The 19,776-nt window shown below is 41.6% G+C and overlaps 1 protein-coding gene across 1 annotated transcript in view; it reads left to right on the plus strand.

The window, feature by feature from the left end:
* Nucleotides 1-19,776, plus strand: part of LOC311051846 (carboxyl-terminal PDZ ligand of neuronal nitric oxide synthase protein-like) — a 229,191-nt gene that overhangs the window by 109,332 nt on the left and 100,083 nt on the right. Inside the window, exon 6 of the mRNA XM_084066511.1 lies at nt 18,666-18,807. Within this exon, the coding sequence (XP_083922637.1) occupies nt 18,666-18,807 (142 nt within the window). The remainder of the gene's footprint in view (nt 1-18,665; nt 18,808-19,776) is intronic.

The raw sequence follows: 19,776 nt of genomic DNA on the forward strand, positions 1-19,776 counted from the left end.
CCTGCCCAAGCGGTCTTAGCTCAGCAGTAGAAATGTCTTTCCTCGCACGGAGTCCTGGATTTTGAATCCAGGGGTAGGACATAAATCTTACAGATTGCAGCTTTAACCCATTCAAACCGGGAACGCATCTGTCATTTTTAGATATCTTTGGGCTATTATTATATACCAAGTGCCCGCTATGAGCTTGTAGATCTGCTATTTTTTGGGGAAAATCGTGGATCTTTGAATATATATACATTTTAAAGCGAACTAAATTGTAACTAAATGTTTTGCTTCTGGGGATTCTACAAATGTCTTCTAAATCCTAACAGTTTTTTGAAAAAAATATGCTGCTATAATTTCTCAAAAATTATATGTATTTGGCCGTGGACCCCCATCTCAAAATATGTTGTTTCAGGGACCCCCAGAAGTTGTAACAGAGTAAAAAATGTTTGCTTTAAAAAGTATATATTCAAAGATTTGCACACATTTTCACGATTCTTTTCAAAAACAGCAGATCTATAATCTCGTAGCGCGGCACTCGGTGCTGCGCTATGGGCTTGTATATCTGCTATTTTTTTTATAGCCTAAGAAATCTGAAAATGACGGAGATGCGTTCCCGGTCTTAAACGGTTAAAGCAGTAGCTCCCACCCTGTGTATCCTGTGACGTTCTCAGTCAGGGCCCTGTCATCCTCTGAGATGCTGGTGCATGCAGCACAGGGTCTTGCTCTCTAGAAGAATAATGCTACGATTCCTCTAGACCTTGTGGGCCTGTAATCGCGGTGAAGGGTTTGTGAAGAAATAGCCCGAGCCCCGTCTTCAATGACCGAGTGTCTTCTTTGACAGCTTTGTGGAAACAAAGTCGCAATAATGCTCAAACGCGTGACAGGAGCACTAGAAATATATGGGTCCCCTGTTTTCCACTTCAGCGGCTGAGGCCCGGTGCAACGGTCGTACGCTCAAGACTCGCTTGGGTGAATCATTGCCAGTCAGATATCCACACACACACACACACACACACACACACACACACACACACACACACACTGACACAGGCAGGCTCATGCATACAGGCGGGCTCATCCATACATACAGGACATCACTGACAGATAACGCTCTCGCACAGATAGCTATATAGACCATAGACTGTAAAAAAGAATGGACAAAGCCACTCCCCTGCTTTCTACAGAACGAAAATGAAGCCGATAGTTCAGGAACATGCATTCCTCCATCGTTAATATATACAGTTGGCCACGTCCGGAACTCAAACGCTATTGGTTGAGACCAGACACGTGACCAGCGAACCGGAAAACACCCCCAAAAATGCTATTGGTTTGGTAGCTTGTCAATCAAGAGCGGGGGCGGGGAATGAATGCTATTGGTTGTGTAGGTTGTCAATCAAATCATCCCGCCCCTCCTGGAGCATAGCCTACTTTATCGTCAATTTTAGAATAAATGGGACCATAATTTAGCAAAACGCATATCATGATGATTGAAAGGAGACTTTAAACTAGCAACTGGAAGCATATAGAATTTATGACAATTTTTATTACGGTAAGAAAATCTAGTCTAAAGTTTGTCAAAAACCCATTCACTTGCGCTAAAATAAATTCTTTCTGACACTTCAGGTCGGCGCAGGGTAAAACAGCGCCACTCTGGCCATTCATAAGCTTCCGTGTTGGCCTCATCGTAAATATCCAAGCCTTGCCCCTTGATATAGACCCACAGGCAAGCAGTGGTGGAAAAAAAGTACTGAAATGTTTCACTCAAGTAAAAGTATCAATACAGCAATTAGTCCATGAGCCAGACAAGATTTCATTACCGAAAGAGTGGGCAAAACCAAACCTATATTAAATTGTTCATAGGGTCAGTACGAGTAAATAAATATATGATAACCTTTCCACAGGAGCAGCTTTTTCATGGTTATCACACATTTTGTGATTTTCCCCATACGTACATGACAGGTGAAAAAATGACAAAATGTAAAAAAGAGTTATCATAATGAAACTTCCTGAGTTGATTACTTACATGAAGACAATGATTTTTCGTATTACAAGTTTTCTGAAATTGTATATTTAAATATGCAAATTAGGCATTAGGAAAATATGCCCACAATTGCATAACTTTCCAGAATCAACATTGGAACATTGGACAAAGCCAGAGTCAACACACTTGCTTCATTTTGTTAAGATGTTGGAGTAAAAGGTTTTTAACGAGGGAATATTCAATATCTGGCTCAATTTTGGGGCTCTGGCTCATGGACTAAATGCCTAATTTGCATATATAATTATACGAAAAATCATTGTCTTCATGTAAATAATCAACTCAGGAAGTTTCATTATGATAACTCTTTTTTAAATTTTGTAATTTTTTCACCTTTTGTGAAGGAGGCCGATGCACACCCCAAGGGTTAGCGACAGGTGCGTAAAAGTCAAAAATGTGCAATTTATGGAGGAGATCTCTGATTGTTTACATCAAAAAATGGGACCCGCACACCATCTGGATCTTGCAAAAAATGTAGCTCTTTATTTAATTTGTAATTTGTAATTTTTTCACCTGTCATGTACATGGGGAAAATCACAAAATGTGTGATAACCATGAAAAAGCTGCTCCTGTGGAGAGGTTATCATATATTTATTTACTCGTACTGACCCTATGAACAATTTAATATAGGTTTGGTTTTGCCCACTCTTTCGGTAATCATTCGTCAATTTTGGGGCTCTGGCTCATGGACTAAATATAGAAATACTCCGTTACAAGTATTGAATTCAAAAATGTACTTGAGTAAAGGTATGAATGTATTGGTATCAACGTGTACTTAGAGTACCAAAGTAGACAGTACTCATTATGCAGACTGTCCCATTTCACAAGTTTTCAAATGTGTGAGCTTGTAGATCGGCTATTTTCAAATGGCCGAAATGTATATAGGGCTGAAGTGGTTATAGTAGGGGGTGCTAACCACAAAAAATGGCCAAATCGTTACGCGGCGGATAAAAGCATGAAATTTGATACAGATGTCCCTTGGGTCATCCTAAAACATCCTAGAAGGGGTGCCCAAAAAAATCTTAAACAGGAAGTGAGTTATGGACAAAATCCAAAATGGCCACCTAAACTGTTGACCGTTGACTCAAAAGACACCAAAAGAATCTCCAAAAAGCATAACATTTGGCACATATGTCCCTTGGGACATCCTAAGACATCCTAGAAGGGGTGCCCAAAGGAATCTGAAACAGGAAGTGAGTTATTGATGAAATTGAAAATTACCGCCTACAGTGTTGTCGATTGACTCAACAGACAACTAAAGAATCTCGTAAAAGCATACAATTTGGCATACATGTCCCTTGGGTCATCCTAAGACATCCTAGAAGGGGTGCCTGAAATGATCTGAAACAGGAAGTGAGTTATTGACTAAATTGAAAATGGCCGTGTACAGTGTTGACAGATGATGCAAAAGACACTCATAAAAAATAATTTCATAAAAGCATGACATTTGGTACAAATGTCCCTTGGGTGTTCTGAATGCATCTTAAGGGGTGCCAAAAAATGTTTTAATAGTCTCTAAATGGAAAACTCCTCCCCCACGGGCTGCACTGCTACAACATTCAAATCGAGCAGTTTGCCAATCTGTCATTTGGTCCAGAAGCCTGAAAGCTATGCAATCTCTACCAGCTCCTGACAAATATGGATGGATTAAAGTCGCTGATTCGTGGACACCTTCATGGACACTCTTGCCAGAGACTGCCAAAGTTTGTAGAGAACTCAAGTGTGGCTGCAAAGCTGAGCCCTTCTGTTCGAGAAAGTGTAGATGCCGGGATGCTGGGTTACCTTGCAGAGCATTATGCCAATGTGCAGGTAATTGCAAAATGGCACACATGAATACATGTAGTTACTAAACACTAATCACAAAAAAACAGTAATGATCAAGAAGAAAATACATGAGAAGATAGAGTGTAAAACAAGCAAGAAGATGTAGAGTGCAAAATAAATAAGATGCAGAGAGTAAAATAAGAATATGCAGAGAGTAAAATAAGAATATGCAGAGTAAGATAAGATGCAGAGTAAAATAAATAAGAATATGCAGAGAGTTAGATAAATAAAGGAGATTCAAAGAGTAAAATAAAAAAAATAATGCAGAAAGTAAAATAAATAAGATGATGTAGAAATGAAAACAGAAGGTAGACTACAAAATACGACAGGTTATGCACTGCATAACCTGTCGTATTGAGTCTGCATAATATGCAGACTGCCGTGGTCAACTGTTTAAACAGCCATTTAGAATTTCTTCAACATGGTCCCTTCCTAAAAAGTTTAATAAACAAGCAAACAAACAAATAAATAACCCCTTCTAGGATATATTAAGAAGCATTCAATGTACGTACCAAATTGTACACTTTTTTGACGTCCCTTTATGTTTTCTTTTGTGTCAACTGCTTTAGGCGGTCACTTCCTGTTTAAAACCTCTTTGGGCACCCCTTGTAGGATGCGTTCAGATCACCCAAGGGACATTTGTACCACATTTCATGCTTTTATGGGATTCTTTATGTATCTTGCATCATCTTTCACACTGTAGGCGGCCATTTTCAATTTAGTCAATAACTCACTTCCTGTTTCAGATTATTTTGAGCACCCCTTCTAGGATGTGTTAGGATGACCCAAGGGACATATGTGCCAAATTGTATGCTTTTTGGAGATTCTATAGGCTTTTTGAGCCAATCGCCAACACTGTAGGCGGCCATTTTCAATTTTGTCAATAACTCACTTCCTGTTGAAGACTTTTTTGGGCACCCCTTCTAGGATGTCTTAGGATGACCCAAGGGACATGTGTGCCAAATGTTATGCTTTTTGGAGATTCTTTAGTTGTCTTTTGAGTCAATCGACAACACTAGGCGGCCATTTTCAATTTGGTCAATAACTCACTTCCTGTTTCAGATTTTTTTGGGCACCCCTTCTAGGATGTCTTAGGATGACCCAAGGGACATGTGTGCCAAATTTTATGCTTTTTGGAGAATTTTTTGGTGTCTTTTGAGTCAACGGTCAACAGTTTAGGTGGCCATTTTGGATTTTGTCCATAACTCACTTCCTGTTTAAGATTGTTTTGGGCACCCCTTCTAGGATGTGTTAGGATGACCCAAGGGACATGTGCCAAATTGTATGCTTTTTGGAGATTCTATAGGCTTTTTGAGCCAATCGCCAACACTGTAGGCGGCCATTTTCAATTTTGTCAATAACTCACTTCCTGTTTCAGATTCCTTTGGGCACCCCTTCTAGGATGTCTTAGGATGACCCAAGGGACATATGTGCCAAATTTTATGCTTTTTGGAGATTCTTTAGTTGTCTTTTGAGTCAATCGACAACACTAGGCGGCCATTTTCAATTTGGTCAATAACTCACTTCCGGTTTCAGATTTTTTTGGGCACCCCTTCTAGGATGTCTTAGGATGACCCAAGGGACATGTGTGCCAAATTTTATGCTTTTTGGAGATTTTTTTTGGTGTCTTTTGAGTCAACGGTGAACAGTTTAGGTGGCCATTTTGGATTTTGTCCATAACTCACTTCCTGTTTAAGATTTTTTGGGCACCCGTTCTAGGATGTTTTAGGATGACCCAAGGGACATCTGTATCAAATTTCATGCTTTTATCCGCCGCGTAACGATTTTTCACTTAGCACCTATTAATGTATGTTTTGTAATAATAATCAAAATCTGCAAAGTAACTAGTAACTAAACCTTTCAAATAATTACAGTGGAGGAAAAGTATAATATTTTCCTCTGAGATGCAGTGGAGTAGAAGTAAAAATATTGGAAATTGGAGATTTCAACTTAAGTACAAATACCTCAAAATTGTACTTAAGTAGGCCTACAGTACTTGAGTAAATGTACTTAGTTACTTTACACCACTGCAGGCACGTCACACTTTCCAGTGAGAAGACAAAATGGAAAGTAAAGCAAATACAAAGATTTCTCTCAGGGCAAATTTGCGCCCCTGAGGCTCCGATGCCACAAGGTCACACTTTGTTGCATGACTTTGAGGTTGTGTAAGTGCTTGTGTGTGTGTGTGTGTGTGTGTGTGTGTGTGTGTGTGTGTGTGTGTGTGTGTGTGTGTGTGTGTGTGTGTGTGTGTGTGTGTGTGTGTGTGTGTGTGTGTGTGTGTGTGTGTGTGTGTGTGTGTGTGTGTGTGTGTGTGTGTGCATGTATTGTTGTGTGTGTGTACAGCAACCCAAATTCTCCCAGGGGCTCGAGCGAGGAAGCACTTGCAGGATCGGCACCACAGTACACATGCATGTCATTGTGTGTATGTGCACGTGCTCCTCTCTGTATAGACGTGTATGCATGCGTATTGTGTAATGCTTGATTTATACTTAATTGTGCGCCGGTGTCGCACACTTAAAAGAGCAGATCTACAAGCTCACAATGCACCACGTTTGCGTCGTGTCGTGAGCTTGTCAATCGGTTGTTTGCGGTGCGCAACACCTGTGTGCAACGGAGTATAACTCGGGCTTACGAAAGTCAGTGTTGCGTGGAGGTATAGCGTACTCGGGGGGTTTTAGTAGTGATGGAAGGGGATTGACATGATCCTATTTAAACACTTCATCCTCCTTACTATGGGAATAAGCCTGGAAAAATCTCACGGTACTCACTACAAGCGAGAGAGGAGAGGAGGAAGACGAGAGAGAGGGAGAGGCGCACAATGAGCAAGAGAGTGAAAAATGAAACGCAATTTAGAAAATGAGAAAGCCTTTTTTTTCTTTGCCTGTTGAAAAATGTATGGAAGGTGCCATGTATTTCATGTCAAACCTTGTGAACGTCGTTCAAAGCAGCGGGTGTCTGCGGCGTTTAGATGGAGAGGATGGATAAGGATGAAGGTACAGCATTGAGAACATTGAGGAGGAGATTAAGTAGATTTTATTTCTCTGTAATGAGCAGCAGTGAATGGTTGGACTTTAATGCATTAAGACCTGGAACGCATCTGTGTCATGTTTTCATTTGAGCTAAAAAAGCACCGAGTGCCGCGCTATGAGCTTGTAGATCTGCTATTTTTGAGAAATCGTGAAAATTCGGGCAAATCTTTTAATGTATATTTTTTTCAAGCGAACATTTGTAACTCAAATCTTTGCTTCTGGGGGTCCCTGGAACAAAATATTTTGAGATGGGGGTCCGTGGCCAAATACATATCATTTAGGGTGTCCTTGACATGAAAAGGTTTCAGCACCACTGATATAGAAACATCATTTTTTTCAGAAAACTGTTGGGATTTTGAAGACATTTGTAGAATCGGAGCCTCAGGTCTTAATGGGTTAAATCATATGGATGTTGAAAGGCTCTTCTGCCCTATTGCCTTAGACGCCAACGCCAGTATGGCCTCTCTCTTCATCTCTCCCTCGACGCTTTCTCTTCATGTTTGCCCTTGTAGTGACTCTTCAAACCTCTCTCTCTCTCTCTCTCGCCGTTTGCTCCTTGGCTGCTGCGAAGAGACTCTCTCCCTCTCTTTATCTCTCTCTTTATCTCTCTCTCTTTCACTTCTCTGCCTCCCATTTCCCATCTGGCAGTCTAAAGGAGGCTAATTAACGACCTGGCCTTCATCAGGTACACTTTAAGTGAGGGTTAGTGACCGGTGGGATTCGTCAGAGGACACATCATTGTCTGGGCTGAGAGCTGTGTGTGTGTGTTGCGTAATAGCTTCTCCGTTCTTGGAAGATATGGCACTATCCTCTGAATTAAACTGGACTCTGTCCATTTCAGCTTTCAAGTAGGACACTGGGAGGTTAAACTCAGGCCTCTTTTACACGTGGCATCGACCTGCGTCTCATGGCGATTCACCATTCATTCCCCTAGATAATGTCCTAACATCGAGTTACTGTACATGGTTGTTTTTTTCACACGAGAGGAACAGTGTAGACAACCTGGCAACACAAAAATCCCTTCCTGAGGCATTTGCTTATGGATGAGATGGTTACCTGTGCACCGCTGGTCAGAATATCTGTTGTTTACCGTGAGAGGTAATGATAGCCTCATTATCAGCCTGAAGCTGCGTGGAGCTTCAGGCTCAAATTGGCTGCAGTGTCGGCGATTACAAGGGGGAGGGGATTCGAATTTCCCTAAACCAATCACAAGAGATCGATGGATCTGCCTACATCTGACGTCATCGCACAGCTTGTTTTAGCATATATTCGCTGATTGGCTTGTCGTTAGACCCACCCCCACCTCCGACTCTCATTGGATGGTGCTTTTTGTATCGAAGATATCCTAGGCTCACATTTCAACACCAGACCAAGAAGCAGTCCACTCAGAGAGTGGGTGGGGTCTATGGTTTGGAACCAGGCTAGGGTAATGATCCAGCTTTGAATCCAGCTCTTTTGGTGGTTAGGTTCAGTGAAAGTGAATGTCCTCTATTTCACTAGGTGGCGCTATGCTACCTATTCTGTGTGTGAACAAGTCATTAATCATTGACGGTGATGATGTGTGAAAATGTTGCGAGTGCTATCGTACCCATCAGTGTTTTCGGTTTACGGAATCCAATGCTATACAGTATATTGCTGAATGCTCTCCAAGGACATAATTTCACCCCTCCCTCTAATCGCTATCCTGTATCTTAACCAATGTGGCATAGAAACATTAACGGGCCAAGCGTGAACAGAGATGCACATTAAGATAGAAATGATGAGACACGGCACGGGCTCTTAAACCTGGTAATGAGAATGTCACATGGATATCTCTGTCAACTTGACGACCTCTTCTATTTGAGACCATGTGGTCCTTTAACCCATTAAGACCGGGAACGCATCTGTGTGTCATTTTTAGATTTCTTTGGCTATTAAAAAATAGTGAAAATTTTTGCAAATCTTTGAATATATACTTTTTTTAAAGCGATTTTTTTTTTACTCTGTTACAATTTCTGAGGGTCCTCGGAACAAAATATTTTGAGATGGGGGTCCACGGCCTTATAGTTTTTGAGAACCACTGACATTATAGCAACATAACGTTTTTTCAAAAAAACTGTTAGGATTTAGAAGACATTTGTAGAATCCCCCAGAAGCAAAGATTTTCTTTAAAAATGTTCGCTTTAAAAAAAAATAAATAGCAGATCTACAAGCTCATTGCGCGGCACTCGGTGCCGCGCTATGAGCTTGTATATCTGCTATTTTTGAATAGCCAAAGACATCTAAAATGACACACAGATGCGTTCCCGGTCTTAATGGCTTAAGCATGGGCAAGTGAAACCCATTCATTGCCCACTTCATACCAATAAACATGTAATGAATACAAATTCTGATTTTAGTTTTTTTGTTGTCTTTTTTTCAGTCCTGAACAGTGTCCTTTTAGTGGTTACAAGGTTTTGATGCAGGACCAGTGATCCGACGTCATAAACCCTGATAATGGGGAGCAGTAAATGTTCTCGTCTCGTCTGTGATGTGTTAATGACACTGTCTTAGGGTTTTATGGGTCTCTCTCTGGGTCGTTGCCCTGTAACCAGATACTCTCATTTGACGTCTGCTAATTTAAGTCTGATCATTTGAAGCTCATAGGCTCACAGCACAGCGTTGCTGTCCGCCAGAAACCCTGTATGTCTAAAACGGAACTACTTTACAGGAAATGGAAAAAAAATAACCTGTTCCTACTGCAGTTACTATTTTTAATTGGTTAAAAATGGACAAAACACATATACATAATTAACCACTTTCAACCTGGCTACATCATTCTGGGCTTATACCAGTCCAAAATTATAGGTGAAAATCTGTTCACGGGATGCGTCAAAATGGACTTAAAGTACCAATTGTAGAAAGTACTCATTATGCAGAATGTCCCATTTCACAAGTTTTCAAATGTATAAAATGTATACAAATCTTTTGAAGATAGCAGATCTACAAGCTCACGATGCGTCGCGATGCGACACATCGTGAGCTTGTAGAACTGCTATCTTTTTTCAAATGGCCGAAATGTATATAGGACTGAAGTGGTAAATGTATGTTTTGTAATAATGATCAAAAACAAAAAAGTAACTAGTAACTAAAGTTTTCAAATAATTGTAATGGATTAAAAGTACAATATTTGCCTCTGAGATGTAGTGTGGAGTGGAAGTAAAAGTATTGAAAATTGGAAATACTCCAGTAAAGCACAAATACCTCAAAATTGTACTTAAGTACAGTACAGTAAATGTACTTAGTTATTTTACGCCACTGACTGTCATATGGCGACATATAAAATAGGGCATTCATTTATGATAGAAAAAACAACATAAAAGGATGAAATATGGAGATGGAAGGTTTTCTGTCCAACAGCGACGATAATGTGAGGGCGATGATGCCTCCTGCTGATGCTGATGAAGCGCTAGATTTATAATCAGTGGTCAGGGTCTTATCTAGCAGGCAATTTTTCCTCTCAATTTAACAATCGCTTTTCATTTATTGCCATGACTGAAGACACTCCACTCCCCACTCTTGTTTACTGCATACTGCAAGCAGAATAATCACTAAAGATAAAAAAGACTAATCATCATGATGTGTTTTCAAGCCACTCCATTGACATTAACTCTTTAAGACCGGGAACGCATCTGTGTGTCATTTTTAGATTTCTCGAGTGCCGCGCTATGATCTTAAAAAAAATCATGAAAAGTTGTGCAAATATTTGAATTATTTTCTTCTTTTTTTTGCCAACATTTGTAACTCAAATCTTTGCTTCTGGGGGTTCCTGGAACTAAATATTTGACAAATGTTTGCTTTAAAATATGTATAAACCAAGATTTTGCCACAAATGTTCACAATTTTTCAAAAATAGATATACAAGCTCATAGCCTGGCACTCGGTGCTGCGCTATGAGCTTGTATATCAGCTATTTTTTAATAGCCAAATCTAAAAGTGACACAGCTGCTTCTCCCGGTCTTAGTGGGTTAAGATAAACCTTTATCGATCCCCAGAGGTAAATTCAGATGTCATAGCAGTAACAGACATAACAGTAGTAGGACACACTTACTAAGGACATTCCACACATGTCTCGTGTTTAGTGAAGCGATCTTATGTTCAACTCTGATTTGGCTCTGTTCATCTCCAAGCTGCCACTGTCTCTGAAGACGTACATTCCAACAGTGGTTTTCTTTAATCTTAGAAAACAAATGTATTTAACCCATTAAGACCGAGAAAGTCATTTTAGATTTGAACCACTTTAACCATTATTTTATACTTTGGCTATTTGGCAAGGGTTTAGCTTGTAGATTGCATTTTTTTTTAAATCATGAAACTTCTTCAAATCTTTGAATACATATATATATATTTTAAGCGAACATTTGTAACTCAAATACTTGCTGCTGGGGGTCCCTGGAACAAAATATTTTGAGATGGAGGGGGGGGGGGTCCACTGATATTATAGTGGCAAAGATTTGAGTTACAAATGTTCGCTTTAAAAAAAATCACACCCAGTGTGAAGTGAGTGGTGCCTTTGATGAGTTAATTATGCACATGTGTTGCACTCCTGCTTGTTTAATTAGTGTAACTGGTTCCATCTTTGTGTTGCTAACAGCTGCAGCTGTTGAGGCCAGACACAAACATGTTGAGGCCGTCCGCAAACATACGGACAGACACACACACACAAAGTCAGTGCTTGTGAGTGGTTGGCACCACTCAAAAAAAAAATATATATATATTTATATTCAAGTTAATAAAACATCAACTGATGCACAAACTTGGACACATCATCAGTGTTGTTATCTGGAGTCACTGGGTGTTTCGGGTCTTGCAACAGACACCCTCCTCCAGGCGACCCGACCGAGGCTGATCAGACCCCGGCCTGTGTCCAAGTTGCATGCTACTGCCCCCACTCTTGGGGGTTAGAGACAGTGCTAATTAGGGGGTTAGGGTTAGCCTGGCACAACGGGGATCCACTCACATGATGTGGCAGTATGTGAGTGAATCCACGGCATCAGTCCGGCCAATGCCAGGCCAGGTTAGGTGAGATGTTAGCAGCAGGTGTTGGCGACACTAAGGAGGCTCTAGGCACTGTGGGTTGCCTCAGGGCCCGTCTCCTCCTTCGTCTGACGGGAAGTAGGGGATTTTCTGTGCGTTGCGTCGCCCTTGCTGCTGGGCACAAACGTCTCACTCTGCCTTGATAGATTAAACCCTCCCTGCAGGATTCACCGCAGCCTGTAGCTTTTGGTTCTTTCTCACGGAAGAAGTGATTTGGGCTGCCAACCCTCTCCACCCCGGGTCGCCGTCTCTCCGGCCGTTCTCCGGCTCTCCAGATGTCACCACACTCTTCGTGGTCGCACAATTTTTTTCACGTTTTTTCAAAAAATAGCAGATCTACAAGCTCATAGCGCGGCACTCGGTGCCGCCCTATGAGCTTGTATATCTGCTATTTTTTGAATAGCCAAACAGTATAAGCCTGTGGCCCACCTAGCATCGCTGTTCATACTTGCTGAGGGTCTTGGGAAGGGCCGTGAAGCTATTCTACACATGCTGGTGATGAGGACATAGAGTTCCCTTGTGTTCTTCAGTACACAGACTGTTAAAACTAATGGCTTTATAGCATCACTGTACAGTATGTCCTCTATAATAACCCTAGGTTAATGATCCTTTCCACTTTAGTCTCTCTCTCTCTCTCTCTCTCTCTCTCTCTCTCTCTCTCTCTCAGTATTCATCGTTACACCTGAGCCGCGTCAGTGCTAATGACTGTCTGTGAAACCATAATGCTCGCTAATTGGCATAGGCTGAATGAAGGAGGGGAGTACGTTGGCATCCAGTGTCGGAACAAAGGGATGGCAATTACACAGACAAAGCTTGTCATTAGGACAATGGAGCTGGCCGATTCGTGGTCTCTGTGTTGTTAGCCCCAGACTCAAACAAGAGAAAGAGAGGGGGAGAGAGAGAAGGAGTGAGTGAGGGAGGGAGAGGGAGGGAAAGGGAGGGAGGGAGGAAGGGGGAGAGAGAGAGAGAGAGTATATCGGGATGCCCTCCCCTTTTAGTGTTCAATCCACAAAACAAGCTTTAGAAGAGTCACTGACATAGTGACATAATATCATCAGTGCACTACACAGTATTTACTACACACAAACCCTTCCATTCATTCATATAAATTCATGGCTGATCTCGGTGCACCGCACACACTCCCTGATGGGGAAACCCCCCACCTCACCCCCCCCCCCACCTCTTTTTTAATCTTCTCAAAGAAATGAAAGCCTTTTTGTGAACATTAGGGGCAACATTAATGTGCCTACGCTGCTCAATGTCTTAACCCATTCAATCCGGGGGACGCATCTCTGTCATTTTAGATGTCTTTGGGCTATTCAAAAATAGCAGATATACAAGCTCATAGCGCGGCACCGAGTGCTGCGCTATGAGCTTGTAGATATGCTATTTTTGAAAAATCGTGAAAATGTGTGCACATCTTTGAAAATGAATATTTTTTAAAGCGAACATTTGTAACTCAAATCTTTGCATCTGGGGTTCCCTGGAACTATATATATATATATATATATATATATATATATATATATATATATATATATATATATATATATATATATATATATATATATATATTTAAAGATTTGCACAAATGTTCACGATTTTTCAAAAAATAGCAGATCTACAAGCTCATAGCGCGGCACATGAGCTTGTATAGCTGCTATTTTTGAATAGCCAAAGAAATCTAAAATGACAGAAGTGTGTTCACCAGATTGAGTGGGTTAACAGAAGTGGAGGTAATTTTGTGCTATTGTAGCCTTTTCTTTGTAACACCTTTTTTGTCTTCTTGTTCCCTGCAATTTCCCTGATGCACGCCCGGTAAATAAAGTGTGGTGGACTTGAGTGAAAGATTAAACAATGGAGGAGAGAGAGAGAGCGAGCGTGTGGAAGAAGGTGAGGGGAGCGACCGGTTCTAATCAGAACCAAATTCCCCCAACGTCCTCGCCTCGTTTACTCTCTTTTCTAGTGTTTTGTGATCCCTTTGTCCCTCCTCTAGTGTTGGCGCTGTTGTGTTTTCCTCGGAATGGTCTCTGAAAGTCCCCCAACATCTGTGGGCAATCTGGGAATATAATAAGCGCTTTTGATAAAATGTGATTGTATCACACAATTGAGAATGATGATCTCAGGCGCCATGCTTATTGTTGGGGGAGAGAGAGAGAGAGAGAGAGACACAGAGACTTGGAATATGAGAGAGGATGGAGAGAAAGGGGGAATAGAAGGGAGTTTGGGGCCACAGAGGGTTTGGGTGAAGGATAGAGAGAAAGATTGAAAAGCCATTAAGTGTAATTGTCTTTTGGCAGTGGATATATTCAGCCATCAGCTAAAGGAAACACTATTAGGATGTTGGGCGCTCCCCAGATCCTTACCCTAACCATACCAAACCCATGTCTAAACACAACCATACTAACGGTATCTAATCTTAAAGGACGACTTCACCCATTTTCAACCCGTCTTCATATAATTGGTCCTCACTAATATTCGCCATAATATGCCACCATTTTTGTCTGCTTACTCTGTGGGGTGTGGACAGTTCAGAAACCCACCTACCAGTGACATCATCGATGGGGAATCCAAGCTAAATAGAAACTGCACGCTTTCTATTCCTGGAAAGTTAGCATGCTATAATTGAAGCCATTGTTATTGCGTTAATAATAAAATAAAAAAAACTGCATAATGATGATGTCACTGGTAGGTGGTTTTCAGAAGTACTTGATAATGTGACATATGAACCCCTGCACTGTGATTGCAACTAAAAATCTGCAAATAAAAATGTAAAAAGTGTCCGCAGCCCTCCTGTGAGACAGACTGAGTAGAAAAAAATTGCACCATTTTATCATGAGCTTTAGTGACGACCACTTATATGAAGATAGGTTGAAAATGGGTGAAGTCGTCCTTTAACTACAGTTAACTAATTATAAACCACATCAAACCATGCCTGAACTTAACCAACTGCAAGCTGTGGCCAGTTGATTGGTCAGGAGTAATCCGCTTGTAAACATGGAGGTTGAGGTGGCTGAAATACCTCGTACCTTGTGCTTTCAATCAGGCATTGTGTATCTCGTAGGAGCAAAAGGCGTGCTGTAGGTGGAATGTTGGTGGTATAATACACAAACTTGTTTTCTCACACAATGCACACCTGTCTCCATTATGTTTGTGCTTCTGGAACAGCCTCAGAGGAAAGCACTTATTTGCAGGCCAGAGAACCGTGTGTGAGGTAGTAATATTGAATATACAGTAGAGACAATGGGAAGAGAGAACAAGAACAAAGAAGGAGAGATAACCAGTGCCGTGTGGAAAAGACAACAGTCTCGATCCTGAAGAATTGAACTACAGTTTACAAAGAGAGAAGTAGTGTTGATTTTGACAGCAAATTTTGATTTCGTTTTAGTCAGTCTTTTGGATAAAATTCCATTTACAGTAGTTGTAGTCATATTTTAGTCATCTGAAATGTTTTACTTTTTGTCTCGTTTTAGTCGACTAAATATCATAAGATTATAGTCGACAAAATCTAGAGTTGATTTAGTCGACTAAAATGTATTTTTGGCGGTGCCTTGATGGCGTCGCCGTCGTAATGGCTGATTTTACACTTGGTTGGATGCTGAAAATAGCCGATCTACAAGCTCTCAATGCGTCGCAGCGCGATGCCTTGTGAGCTTGTAGATCTGCTGTTTTCAGAGCGCAACACCCGAGCGCAACCAAACATAAAATGACTTGTCTTTTAGTTCTACTGGATCTCTTCTCCACTAGTCCCTCTCAATTGAGTCTAGTTTTTATATGTTGACGAAATTGTCATATTTAGTCTAGTTTTAGTCATCATAGCTTAGTTTTTATTTAGTTTTCGTCAGTGAAAAAAGGTTGTCGACGAACATTTTTCGTCATAGTTTTAGTCGACAAAATCAACACTGGAGAGAAGGGATGGTGAGGATAACTGGAGAGAGAGAGAGAGAGAGGGAGGGAGAGAGGCAACCCATTCTCATCCACAGCCCGTATCATATTGAAGCTTTTGTCAATCAAATCAGCATCCATTATGTCCGCAGCGGACATAATGGATGCTGATTGGATTGACAAAGCTTTACTGGGCTTACAGTAGTACTGCCCCAGTGCCCAACCTACCCTTTCACATCTGGAACTGAAAATAGACTCCTAATGTTGAATCTAAAAGCGGCAGTTTCGGAGGCATACAAACCAAGGAGCCTAATATATCACAGCGTTGCTGTCCGGCAGGAACCACCTAACTCCATTTTGACGCTTTTGCATTTTTTCTTCCATAAATCAGGGCCATTGAACACCCTTTACGTCTGTGTGTTGGTAAAAATAATATTGAACCAAGGAAAAGCATTAAAAAGCACTTCTGACAAAACCAGCTAACTCCATTGGATCCTCAAACTTTCTGCTAAACCAGCTAACTCCAGCAAAGTGGGGGCGGAGTTAGCTGGTTTAGTTGACTCCAGGCTCCACCCCTTTTTGACCTCCTACCTCATTGTGAGCTTGGAGGTCCATTCAGCTGTTCTTATCAATGATGAACAAAACATTTTGGATTTAGCTGGTTCCTGCCGGACAGCAGAGATATACTTTGGGTGCTCATATCCCCCGCCGGGAATGGATGAGTTATTATTAAAAACATTTTTGTATACTGTACGTTTGTTCTCCTTTTCTTTTTGGCGTAGGTATACTATATGGATGTGTACAAAGTGACTTTTTTTAAGTGTGTGAATATGTGAGTGGGTTTAGGCATACAACATACATATGGCTTTGTGTGTCTGAGTCTGTGGGTATATATTTGTATCCACAAGTGGGGATGGGTGCTTGTACGTACATGGGCATGTATAGGCGTTGGTATATATTTGGGTAATGATTTATTTTTCTTTGTCTGTTTTGTTATTAACCAGTGATGGGGGAGGGGGTTAAAAACCTGATGTGTTGAAATGGTGTGTTAATTTGGTAGTAAAATAGAGTCCGTACGCGTCTGGACATTCATTAACATGGGTTTCCACTTTCCAGCGTTAGGTTTACCTCCTGATTGTAAAATCCTTTGGTCTGACCATACATTATACAGGCGTGCGTTTTATTGCGTGTCTGTCTGAGGAGATTGAGTAATGTTTATGCCTGATAGTGTAATATCTAACTGATGCTGATTGTTTGTGGTGTCTCCCTGACACCCATCCAACAGGCCATCCGTCCATGCTATGGGATCTCAAGACTCCCTCAACTACTGAGAATATGGCCACTGGCGGCCACCAACTGAACAGTGCAGCAATTATCATCCATGTGTAATATCACTTCATAATGATATAAACAATAATACTAATGTTAAATGCCGGGGGGTTACTCTCTCCACTGAGTCAAACAACGCTGTATGGTGCTCAACCCTGAGTGAGTAGTGGCTGAATGAGAGCTTAAATTGTGTAACACACAGCCTTGAGAGGTTAACAAAGGAGTCTATTGAACACCAGTGAGTGTCTTTTCCAGATGTGAAAGGGTACCTTGAACGTACGGTACAATATAGATTGGATATACACAAAGTGCCGATGTGTGGTTGAGATGAGGAGATGAGAATGTGTTGAGAGAGACCAGCAGGGTGGAATTAAATGAACACTGTGGGTTTTACTAAGTATCTCGTTTCTATCCGTCTACCCACAGAGGAGAACACCTGGGACAGGTGGCTGTCCTACTCTTGCCATAATATCTCTCTGGCTGGCAATCCAGCACCAAGCGGCCTCGCCAGGATCGGTTATGCTCTAATGTCGCTGCAGAAACCCCTCAGTATACTGCTCTGGAGATTGCCAGAGTTTTAGAGGATGTTTTTCTTAGTCTCCAAAACTTCTCTGGGTGTAGGCCAAATGCCCCCCCGTTCTCATCCGAGTCTCAGGCGTAGCACCACCTGCTGCATTCTCCAGTTTTCAATTTAATATGGAGCCCAGATGAATATTGTGTATTGCTTATTTGATACTGGGCCAGATAATATTCGGTTGATAGTTTGGGCTTAGTCTCAACTCGGCGCAAAGTCTTTATACCCGGGGGGGCGGGGCTGGGGCCGAGAACAGTTTTCTCTGCAGAGTGAGCTGTTCAGGTGTTTTCAACTTTTTTGGGGGCTTCAACAACGCAGTGCTATGGTTCAAGCGATGGATCAATAGCATTTGGGGGCTAGGCCTCGATGCCCTGTAATGAAAAATTCTCTCGCTCCCCTTCCTCTCCTGCCTTTTCTTCTGAGAAGCTGAACGGCAGAAGGTTGATAACAGATTGAGGCACCCACATAGTTTCACCTGACCTGCCTTTTAAACAGCAGGGCAGATGGTGAGAGAGGAGAAATACAGACACGCATGCACGCGCAGGCGCACTCACGCACACGCACGCAGGCACACACGCGTGCACTCGCTGCATAGATCCAGCTCCAAAGAACTAAAGAGAACTTTCTTTCTTTCACCTTTCACTTTTCTTTTACTCTCTTACTCTTCTCTCTGTATCTTTATTTTTCTATTTCTCTGTTCTCTGCCAACTAAAGTGTGTGTGTCTGTCTCTCCGCGGCTAATCTCGCAAACCACTGAACCGATCGTGACAAATCTCTGTTCCTATTTTTCACATTTTGTGAATTCATAATATATGTTCTCAGTACTGCCATCCCTCCATATTTAGACAAGACTGACGTTATCAGCATCATAGACTCCCTCTTGTCTTTCACTCTTCTCTCTTTCCTTTCTCTCCTGCTCACTCTGTGTTGTTTCTCGTCCCCACAGAGTCAGGCCATGCGGATCGTGCGGACAGTGGGCCAGGCCTTTGAAGTGTGCCACAAACTCAGTCTGCTGCACACACAGCAGAACGCGGACGGACAGGAGGACTGCAACAGTGAAAAGATCTGCAATGACTCGTCTGTCACAGGTACACACACACACACACACACACACACACACACACACACACACACACACACGCGCATGCATTTTCACATGCACACTATCTTTGTCTTTCTCTCACACACTCAAACACACACACAAACACACACACACACACACACACACACACACACACACACACACACACACACACACACACACACACACACACACACACACACACGCGCATGCATTTTCACATGCACACTATCTTTCTCTTTCTCTCACACACTCAAACACACACACACACACACGCACACACACGCTCACACGTCTCACTCAAAAGGGTAGATTTCTGCATAATTACAGGCATGGTAGAGGTCCCACCTTTTTATTGAACACAGTTCAAAGTGAATCACTGTCACTTTATCGCTCTTCCACGAGAGGATGGTTCGGAAAATTGCTCTTTTATTTCCTTCGCAGCTGTTTGACGATGCAAAATGTGACCTTTCAGTTGATTGATAGGCATTTATGTTTGGTGACAACATGCTTATTCATTTGAGATAGAGCAGGCTGCAGTGGATGCAGACATAGTGGAGTGACTATGCAAGATAACAATGGAATGCACTCATGAAACATAATTTTAAGTGTCTACCCACTGTAGAGGTATCATATACCTCATATCTCCATATTTCAAAGTTTTATGTTTAATTAATGCCCTACTTCATCATACTGCAGTGTCACACAAATATAGCTGCAGGCTAATATCTACAAGCTCACAACGCGTCACTATACGACTGTGGGTTTTCTAAATATTGAATCCAATGAAAAGTATTAACTCTTTTACTGCCATGGACAGGTTTTCGAGTCAATTGGTACTTGGTCCACATGGCCATTGACGCGTTAGACGCGCTTGAAAAAAATAAAATAAGAATGTTTTAGTTTTTTTTCACACAGCACCAGAGAACGCGATACGAAGATTTACTGCTTCATTCACTTCCTGGTTAAACTTAAA

The sequence above is a fragment of the Gymnoscopelus microlampas genome, assembly GCF_963454915.1.
Source record: "Gymnoscopelus microlampas genome assembly, chromosome: 9".
Taxonomy (NCBI): domain Eukaryota; kingdom Metazoa; phylum Chordata; class Actinopteri; order Myctophiformes; family Myctophidae; genus Gymnoscopelus; species Gymnoscopelus microlampas.